The 11,185-nt window shown below is 39.4% G+C and overlaps 1 protein-coding gene across 1 annotated transcript; it reads right to left on the bottom strand.

The window, feature by feature from the left end:
- Positions 1-2,057: 2,057 nt before the first annotated feature.
- On the bottom strand, positions 2,058-6,413 carry LOC129091676 (transmembrane protein 100-like). The gene is made up of 2 exons (XM_054599370.1): positions 6,365-6,413; positions 2,058-3,610 (listed from the first exon to the last, which is right to left on the bottom strand). Exon 2 carries the CDS (start codon positions 3,565-3,567, stop codon positions 3,094-3,096), a length of 474 nt encoding a protein of 157 aa, XP_054455345.1. The 5' UTR covers positions 3,568-3,610; positions 6,365-6,413; the 3' UTR covers positions 2,058-3,093.
- Positions 6,414-11,185: the final 4,772 nt, after the last annotated feature.

Consider the following 11,185-nt stretch of genomic DNA (forward strand, 5'->3'; position numbering starts at 1 on the left):
GCTTTAGGGCGGGGCTACACACTGATTGAAAGGTCTCTACCACAAAGTTGTCCGGTCTTGGAGTTGTTCGTGTTTCAATCTTACACCTTTAACCCTTTCACAGTGTATTTTTTCCCATCATGAAAGTTATTTGTAACATATTTGGTTGTCTAAAAATCCAGTGTTCGGTTTGACTCCAATGGGTTCCCCCATTTTGTATCACTTCTGGTTGCCAAAAAACAAGATGGTGGCGACCTTTTCTTTTTTTCACGACACATATTCAGTTTACATTACAATGGAAATTCACAGTTCCAACAATGGGTCTTGATTTCACACAGAAGTTAATAAAAGCTAGCTTCTGTTTGAAAATGTGGATGATAAATTTAAAATCTCACATAAAAACAAGACAGCTAACTAAATTACATAAATCAATTTAGTCAATCATCATAATTTCATCGTCATTTTGGCCAACAAAATCAATGGTCATAAAGGATTTGTTGTTTCTGAATGGCTGCAAATATTTGATATTAAATCTGCCTCCAGTATTATTGTACTCAAGGCACAAGTATTACAGAGAAGCAATTTAAATAATACTGTGGTAGATGATAATTTAAATGTAATCTGTTGATAAATTGTTCTACGTAGGTTTCATAAAGTGCCCTCCTGATTTCTGAAAATCTTTCTTTGACCACATCTTTTTCTTTATTAACCTTTAACAGCGCGACTTCTCTGTGTACTTCCTGTTTGAACACAGAGACGACCATTGTTTGAAAAGAGGAAGTTAATGAGAACAACCTTTGACCTCACAGGATGCTCTCCTGCAGATCTACAGAGATGGTTATGTTGTTTCTACCTGATATCACGTTGGCAGCCATCTTGAAACGGACCTCCTAATGAAACAGTTGGAGGAGGTGTTGACTCAGAGGTGTGATCCAGGTCTTTCCAGACTCTGCAGACCTTGAGTCCCGTTGACAGAACAATCACCGGCCTGCAGGGGAATCATTCCAGCGTTGCGGTAAAGGGTGTGTAGGAAGAGAAAGCAGCTTCCTGTTCTCCGGCTGATCCTTCTGATCGAGCCGACTCACGGTCTCTTTGCGTGCCAGGCCGTCTCTGGCTGGGAGTCTGGGGTGAGTTTAAAATGGGATGGTGGGGGGGGGAGGAAGTGGGTGAGGCTGCCACCGTGTTGCACCTCAGCTGGTCACTGTGTTACAGGAAGGGAAGGGAGGGTCGGGACTTCCCCTCCGAACCGACCTCACACAAAGCAGCACAGAAACACAAATATCATAATTTACCTCCAACAAATAGGTTAATATCTTAAACTGGAGAAACTGGGAGAGTTAATGGAAATGTTTCTGATCTATTACATTTTGGTGCCATATCTCAATCTTTCATGGATCTCAAGGAAATGTTGCACAAATAAATCCTGATAAAGACTTAAGTTTGTTCTGGCTTTAAATGTAAACATTCCTGGTCACTTTTAATCATAAAGCTATATAATTAGAGAATAGATGATCATCAACAAACAACTTGACTTTGACAGACCGAATTGTCTAAAAAAAAACAGGACATTCATGAAATCTTCAGAGGTCCCTAAACTAATCTTTACTCTCACATTTTGACATCACAAAGTTCTTTAAACAATCACATTTATTACAGTTCAGTTGTTTATTGTTTTGGGTAAAACAAACAAACAGTAGAAGCAAAATGTTTCTTCCTTCTTCACCTTTAAAACACTTCAGATATCTGTAATACAAAGAAGAGTCTTCAGAGAGTTTACAATGTTTACAGTTGCAGATAGAAAAGCTCCTCCAGAGCTTCTGCAGGGACGAGACTAAAGATCCACTGAGGTGATGCAACTCTTCATTTCATCCTCTCTCTCTCTCTACCCCCCCCATCCACATTCTCTGGATGCTGCACTTCAGTGGAGATAAAGTTAGCACTGCAGGAGTGACAACTCGTTGTAACCCTTAGCCGTCAACACAACCACCCCCCCTGTTTATTATCTGGCGGTGTGTCTGTGGGATGCTAGGCAACATAAACACAACTAAATATATATCAGCTCTAACTTTACAGCCGGTCTTCAACCTGCTCTGAAAACAAAATCCTCAGTGAGTCTCTAATTAAACAGAAGTCTGGTGTTGGCACTTTACTCTTGAGTTTAATAGAACAAACACGTCTAATGACACAGAATAAATAAAACTTAAAAGATTAACCATCAGTTAAACAGTTAAACAGTTACATGGGAACCTTTTAATATGGTGGAATACATTTGGATCATAGTGCACTAAAGTTTAAACATACAAAGTGGCATGCATATCAGAGATGAACTCGTTACTCGAACAACGTTACTCCTACGTTTCATATTTTGAAACTATTATTCTGCAATGAGTTTATCATTAAAGGTTTTCATCTCAAAAGATCGCATGTTTGCAGATGATGAGAAATGGTTTCTCTCAGAAGAAAAGCGATATCACAGAGGGAAAGTTCAGACTGCTGAGCTCACAGATGGAGTTCATCAGAGATGAAGAAACATTAGAGTACCTTGTCTTTAATAGCTTATTTGTACAGAATATGTACATCATCGATTATGTAGATATTTGATGAATCAGTTCGTTGAGTCCATAAAATGTCTGAAGAATCAATTATTAACCTCGTCATCTTCATAAAACAAAGTTCAGCCCACATCCATCGTCCAGCTCGTCCAGTCTGCAGTTTAAAGCCTCCATAATCATTTATCTTCTGCCGTTTGTCCAAATACTCGTCAATTCTAATGCTGCGTTCACACCAAACGCAAAAAGCGTTTATTCGTGCCGCGGGGGTTTGATTGCGGGATTCGCGCAATTCAAGCTAGACGCACCGGAGAGGATGAGTTGCTTATCTCCATGGAAAGTGATATCAACTATGCCATTTTTTTCGGCCATCAACCCTGGAAGAAATGGTGTGAACACATCATAAACCCTCACAGCCTCTCATCCTTTGAGGCATCTGCAGAGTCCTTACCGCCTTCAGCGAGTACAGGTTCACCACTTCTTGTCCCTGTTAAACCGTTTAGGTGTCACTGAAGTTAATCAACTGAACCACAAGACTTGAACTTAAACTCCCAGATGGCGGCGATCAGGCCACACAGTACCCCTGGCTGGCCATGAGGGCAGTCTGGCTCTCCCTCCGCTTGTCCTTCTTCTTCCTCAGTCGGACCCTCCAGCAGACGGCGCTGGACCCCAGCAGGCCCAGTCCAGCAGACAGCAGCACCAGTCCCAGCACCGAGATGGTGGACCCGTGGGAGTTGAAGGTGTACGCCACCGCTGTGACCACGACACCGGCGATGAGGACGACCACGCCGAACGGCACAGTGCAGCGGTAGCAGGACATCTCTGCGCCTCCGGTGGCCGCCGTCAGCTGGACCTCGTTGACGTGTGGGACCCGCGTAGTCACGACGGCGCCACGCTCCTTCCTAGCCTTTTCCCGGCTCAGCTTCTCGGCTGAGATCGAGGTCGGCCCCCTCACGGCGTTCCTGGGGATCCGGGCACCGCCTTTGCTGTGGAGGTCGTCCGGCATAGTGATCTTACTGGCGAGGAAGAGGTGGGCCATCTCGATACTGATGTCAGAGATTAGCCAATCACAGAGCAGCTAGCTGAGAATAGACAATGAAAGAGGATTTTGTTGTTTAGACAGAACTACGGTGACCTGTAAATTACATTCTTAAATAAAACGACCGTGAGAGCCAATTTAAACAAATATGAATCAACTTATTAAGCGATGGTGAGTTTAAGCTAACCAAAACTGCTTAAAATAATAATAATAATTAGAATCAGAATGAGTTACTTTTACCTTTTTGCTAAAAACTAAACTTAATACCCCAAAAACTTTAGATTAAAAACCAGTTATTTTTCAATTAGAACTGGCTGATAAATTTAATTAACACTTATCTTTTGGTTTTACACAGAGTATATAACGTTTTCAGTGTTAAAGTCAAGTTATTTGTCTACAATCTGCACAAAATGATTACTGTTTGTCAAACCGTAGCTGTTACAGTTGCTGTTCTAAGTCTAAAGCTGTATAATTAAAATATTCATAACAAAGACATTCTTGGCAACTGCAACTCTTTAATTCTGCTTTCTCAATTGTTTTACATAAGTAGGCCTAAACATAAGGAAAAAAATTAACTATAATCATGAATCGTCCATAAGCCTTATAACATGGACTGCTCAATGTGACATTCTTCAGAAGAATGATTAACAAACCTACAAGACAAGATGAATCCTTAACAAAAGAACCTTAAACGTTTGGTGCCATGAACCTTTTCCAGATAATCAGAACCACCAGGTTCTCGTCCACACTGCCACTGTTCTTCCATGACGTCCTGCTGAAGTTAACTTCACTTTAATGAGACACAGACGAAGGAAGTGTCGAGGTTTCTCTAACAGCAGAGGCGTCTCACTAAAGTTTGATCTTAAACAAGGATCCGTTAGATATAACGGCCTAATAAACGTCTACTGTGAGCTAAAAACCTGCAGAAGTTACTGCAGCAGCAAGATGTGACATGAAATATAACTATTTCACTGTATTATATTATATTAAAATAGAAAAAGAAGTAAAACTTAAAGTAAGGCTGCAGCTTTAGAGGCGTCTTTTCAACATATTTGACATCTTGGTTAGTAAAGTGAATGTTTAATTGGACTATCCATGTATTCATATAATGGACTATCCGTTTATTTATGCTGACATTTTTGATCTCATGATGAACAAACAATCACAGCATCTAAAACAGTTCATTTTATCAGATTAAACATGACAGTTTGCAGGTTTTATTTGTTTTTATTGATTATCTTCTTCTTCTGTAATCTAATCTATTGATTTAAACCATAGAATTGTGTGTTATTCCGAGTCTGGACCCGTGTTGTGTAGAAAAACATTTCTGATTTAGTTAACATGGAGATAAAAGTGATTATTGACATTTAAAGATATATTTTGCTCTTTATAATCTTCATCTCTATATTGTAACATTTTTTGAACAACGTTTCCAGGTAAACTGTGTAGCATAGGTTGCCATGGTGATTCACCTGCGTTACCGTGGCGACCTACCTGGGTTAAAAATGAGCCTGAGTTTAAACCCAAAGACAGCTGGATAATATATATAATTTAAAATCACGTGAAGCAGCAGATTAACTATTAAAAAAAGAATCGTTGCAGCTTTTATTTAAAATCAGGTGTTTCTATTATTGTATAAAAAAAGTTACATTCTTTAAATATTTCTGGTACTTTGAATGAAAACATTTTTATTTTCACAGAAATAATCCTAATATCTCGTTAATATGATGACTCTGTTTAATCTGGATTATTCTCTGGTGATGAGTGGTGACTGCACTGCAGAATCAGTCCACCTTAACTATTCTGGTCTTTATTAAAAAGAGAAGGAAGAAAGAAAACTGTTTAACATTAAAAACCTTTAATTTTAACATTGAATGAGTCACTTTAATGGGAAAACCTTGACATTTAAACATCAACATCCCAAAGTTCATCTTGAAATGTTGCTCACGCTCCTCAGTCTGCAGTAACATTAAAGGTTTCAGATACTGAATTCAGATTAACCTATTGTCAGTTTATATTGAGAAGACTTTATTCTTACTTTACTTGTGTGCTCAAATACAGGTCAGTCAGATTTTGTAAAATGATGTTTCAGTGTGCCGTGTTCGTGAAAGGATAAATCGTGACTCAGTTTGTGGCTGAAATAACACAGAGAATGAGAGAATTTTTTTCTACGTTTTTGTAAGAATATTTTCTTTAAACGTTGTCAAATTGTGTGAATCTTTTCTGCACATTCACAAGAATGCAGAGGTTTTCTTATAAACAAAATTATTTCACAAACTCATTGTGACTTTTATTTGTTTGGTCTCCAGTATTGTAAAAATCCAATTTGTGCACAAAATCTTGTCTGTTTTGGAAAATTTGGAAAATAATGATTCTGTTCATAAATGATAAAAAACTGTTATTTAAGTAGTGAACCAAAGTCCATCACTCTTAAAATGCTATAAATTACCTTTATTGCTCCACAGAAAATGCACTTATTCATGCGAACCCCCTTAAATATCTTAATTCAAAGCTTCACATCGACCTCAATGTGTCATATTTATGGATTTAAAAAGTGTTAAAGTCCGAACAGACTGAGGAGCTTTAGGATAATTTAAAGGTTCACCTCGCTGCTTTGAGATCAGTCTGTGATGATGATGAGACCACAGACAGAAAAGACTGCAGAGCACACACACACACACACACACACACACACACACACACACACACACACACACACACACACACACACACACACACACACACACACTCTGCAGGTTGGTAAGTTTGAATGAACATGAGAAATTAAATCACCTACTGTTGATTAAAGCAGCTCTTCATCCTCGGAACTCAGTCGGTCTGTGGACGCTCCACAGGTCTGTCTGTCTGTCTGTCTGTCCGTCTGTCTGTCTCTCTGCTCGTCTCTCTGCTCATGTCTCTGCATCGTCCTAACTGCAGGAATAAATGGGGGAATATGGCTATCAATAGAAAAAACTGGGGGACTTCCCTCCCCCTCTCCCCCCCCATCTGTACCACCTCCTACTGGTCTAACAGGAAAAGTTTTAACTCTTTCCTCCCTTCAGCTGGTCCTAAAAACACTCTCATGACCCTTAAAGTAACTCCATGTGTCATGTCTTAAACCTCCTTAATTGATGCAAACCCCCTTAAAGAACACCTTAAATACAACTTTAACTTTCTTATGTTGCTTTAAAGCTAAATCTAACAGACGCATCCTGAGATTCATCATGAGGAGATTTAAGAAGCAGATGTCTATTTCAATATTTGGGGTCAACCTGTGGAATACAGGATGAATTTAAATGTCTTATAATGTCTCCTCAGTCCCCCAAAATAATGTTAACACAATGAGAGAAAACTAGAATCTACAAAAGCACAAACTAACTGAAGAAACAACCGTCATTTAAAATGTACAACTTTCACGGGAAGTTAAGTTCACAGAAATCAGAGGAATCACTCGGTGAAGAGAAGGATTCAAGGATTCAATTATCATTTATTGTCATTATGCAACACAGGGAAGCACAACCAAACGTATTTGTAACACAACAAACACATGACAAAAAACAAAACAGAAACAGAAGTACATTCTTGTAGTGCATTTCTTGAATTTGCATCATAAGGAATGTAAACAGCAGCAACAGAAAATAACTCTGTGTTTCTTTTATACTTTTATAGTTTACAGACTTTTTGATTCATAAACATTTAAATATGAGACGTTGAACAGATGGACGAAGACATAAATAGGAGTTTAGTTTCTGCTGCTCTGATAGAAAATCTCTAGCAGCCGTGCGATGCTGAAATGTAATGTTACACCCAAACAGGAGAAACTTCCACACAGTGAGAACTTCAGCTTTAGTTTCTCTCTGCAGGAGAATGTTTCTACTTTAATTAGAGGACGATTCTTCAAGATGAGAGACGTCGAGTTGAAGTGTCTCTGACGGATGAAAGCAGTAAATGTGTAACTTAACATCTCGTTTTGATTTCTCCTCCCAGAATCCCCCCCTTAAAGTGTAGACTTAAACATCTGGGAGGAATCAGCTGAGGTTTATTATTTATCATCCTGATCCTCGATGTCCTTTGAAACCTCCAAACAGCTCCGTCTCCTCGTCCTCGGTGGTCCGGCTGCAGAGTCTCTGAGGAGAGAAGAGGAGGTTTAACTGCAGAGGACAGATGAGCTTCTATCTGATTTCATGATCACAGTGAAGTTATTTCCCTGTTCTTACAGTCAGAACTTATTCTCATTGCATCTTTATAGCAGAAATCATTTAATAAACAGAAACTAGGATGAAATACTTCCGCTAAAAAACTTTTTTCATGACGAAAACGAGACTAATACTAAATAAAAAGTTATGTTTCATGACGGGAACTTTGATAAAATGTTTAACAATTTTAAACAACAAATAAAAACTAAACAACAGAGTTAAAAACAGACAACAGGACAAATAACAGTTTTATTTTGTATTGTTTTTTTTTTACTTTTTCAAGGACAAACACATTGACACACGGCACATAGCCATTAAATGATAAATAACGGCAAAGGAAAAAAAACTTAAAATAAAATAACTAAAACTAATAACTAAAAGTTGTTTTAATGAAAAGACGTCATGAAAGTAATAATTATTGACTGAATTCTGCATTAAAGCAATTTGAGCTGCTCCAACGTTGGGTTTCTGTTTGAATCGTTTAAAACATTTTAAAAGGCCAGAATCTTCACTTATTCCTGAATGTCACAAAAGCATATGGTGAGTCATGTGATCAATCAGCTGCAGGTGGTTTTGGTCCTGGTCCTGGTCCTGTTCTTGGTCCTGGTCCTAGCTCTGGTTCTGGTCCTGGTTCTGGTCTGTAACAGCAGGTCTCTCTGATCTGAACGCTCTCGGTGCAGCTGCAGCCCAACGAGCCCAACAGGAAGTTAGAAGTCCTCCTTTCTGGCGTAGTTCTGCTGACTTCATGACTTCAGGCGGTCCAGAGAGGACCAGTCTGGATTCTGAGTCCCTGCAGATTTAAAGTCCTCCACAAACAAACACAGGTGTAGAAGCAGAAAACAACCATCAGATTTATGTACTTTCATTTAAATCTCCCCTCCTGAGTCCAGCTGGGCACATCTGGACTTGTTTTCTGACCCTCAGCTTTTTTTTTGCTTTTGCAGATGATCCTCTCTCAGGGGTCATTGGGGGTCAGCGGGGGTCGGCGGGGGGTTCCTTTGATCCGGATCGAGGGGTCACCAGGGCCTCAGAGAGAAGCTGGAGCCCCAAAACCCTGTGACCTGGTGAGCACTTAGATCAGTCTTTAATATCTAGTTTTAAATATCTGCTTCACACTTCCAGCACTTCATCTCCTGAAGGATGCGTTGTGATTTATTTGAGGTTCTATCAGAGATCAATGAGATGTTTAATGAAAACATGAAGATGGATTTTTCCCTCCCGGCTCATTAGACGCTGGTCCAGAGCTAAATCACTTCCGCCCCGGATCCATTTCTGAGATGAGGTGAGTTATGAGCGTTTGGACGAAGCTCTCTGGAGACGTCCTCTTCTACTTCCTCTCTACTAACAGATGTTTTCAGAACGCAGCTCTCAGGACTCTGTTTGTGCTTTTCTTTTCTCTTCCTTCCTGTGAATGCAGGCGAATGACCCGGCTCTCTAATCTGGTTATGTTCTTTGGCTCGGACCAAAGTGGAAAAGTTGACTTTGCATTTTTTTTTTTTGTAGCTTTGCGTGACCCAGAAACTAAGAAAAGATGTTTCAAACTAAAGTGTGTTGCAGCAGCTTCTTTGTGAGGCTTTAATGCTCTTTATTAACCAAACTGTTCATGAAAAATAGATAAAAACATTTGCATTCCTCCATCCTTTTCTGCTTTTTCCTCTTAATGTAAAAACTTTTCTGTGTTGTTATCAAAATATTCTCAATCAGCTGCGCTCACAGGAGGAAAAAGTGACTTTGTCAGGGACTATTTTCATTAACATCTGGTGCTGTAGTGAGTATTTGTATGTGTGATTAAGTCCAGAATAAACTACAGTGTGATGAAGGATCACTGATTTGTTTTTGTTAAAGTGAGTCAAAGATAAGCAGCAGAAGACAAACGAGTGGATGTGAGAGAGGAATACAGGATGCGTTACTGTCAGCATGGTTAACGTGTGGTATTATTAGGATCAGAGGAAACGGAGGATGTTATTAGAGAGAAAGACGAGAGACGAATAGAGAGAGAGAGAGAGAGGATGTGAAGAACTGGACCGGATGAAATAAAAAAAGAGGAGCAGGTCACAGGTGTTTGATCAGAGGTCACTGCAGATGTTATGTAAAAGAACTGGACAAATAAACGAAAAAACACATGAAGTCAGTCCAGTTTTTATTACCTTAAAGAAGACAAAAGTTAAATTGAAACTCACTGCAAAATAAATCTAAATCAAGATCTCAACTTAAATGAAGTTTTGCATCAAGTTTGCAATAAATAAAAAAATAATTAAATGTCAGTTCAGTGGAAAATAATGAAAGATCAAAGAGATGATAATAGGAAATAGGAGAAAGTGTCACATAATAAAAGACAGAGTGACGGATAAAGAGGGAGCATTCCCATAATTCCCAAAAATATTGTTTTCATGGTGCATCGTCATCCTAATGGATTACATCACTTCCTGCTGCTCAGTGTCAACACGACGGCCTGCAGATCTGAAGTGCAGACAGGAAGGTCAGCAGGTCAGAGAAACACTCTCACTAGAAACACTGACTGTCAGAACCTTCTGAAACCTGTCTTTGAGCTCAGAGAGAAACGTCTTCTGTTTGGCTTGAAGTTGAGAGTCCCAGAAGACAAACCGGGTTTACCAGCAGAGAGAGAGTTGAGGTGAGGGAGATGTGAGTGTCCGACCCCCCACAGCTCCTCACCTCATCATGACCTTTCCGTTTCACTGGATTATTAGGAACAAACTGACCTGTTTAACAAGTGGAGCGTCAGCCAGATGTTTACACGTGTGTGTGTGTGTGTGTGTGTGTGTGTGTGTGTGTGTGTGTGTGTGTGTGTGTGTGTGTGTGTGTGTGTGTGTGTGTGTGTGTGTGTGTGTGTGTGTGTGTGTGTGTGTGTGTGTGTGTGTGTGTGCGTGCAGCAGCTGTTGGAGCATCACGCAGAGATCTGAGGTTTTAGACTCAAGTTCAGTTCCAGTGTCTTTCTTCTTTTTCTACCAGACATTTCAGAGGGATTTCATTTAGTGAACAGCTTGAGTTGCTGTTTAGATTAAGATTGGAGACAATTTTAACTGTTTTCTGTGAATATTGTGATTTATTGAACATTTGTTCGGACCTGACACGTTTTATTTTGGTGTTATTGCTTTTGTTTGGAGCCCAGAAAGACCAGGAAGTTATCAGGGATCCAGATAAAGAATATAAAGTATAAACCCGGTAACATGATTACCCTGAAGTCCTGTCAGGAAGATCAATACAACAAGCTTTACCTTTAATATTAAGGTTTAAATTGTGTTGACACTTGAAGGTATCAGATCACTGCAGACATTAGGACAATTTACTCATTGCCTTTAAAAACCAAACTTCCAGTTTGTTGTTAAGATTCTTTCAATTAAATGCTCCATATTTTCACATTTTTCCAGATTGTTATGGGTCCTTATTGCAGACTTCAATAG

This window comes from Anoplopoma fimbria, chromosome 5 (assembly GCF_027596085.1).
Source record: "Anoplopoma fimbria isolate UVic2021 breed Golden Eagle Sablefish chromosome 5, Afim_UVic_2022, whole genome shotgun sequence".
Taxonomy (NCBI): Eukaryota; Metazoa; Chordata; class Actinopteri; order Perciformes; family Anoplopomatidae; genus Anoplopoma; species Anoplopoma fimbria.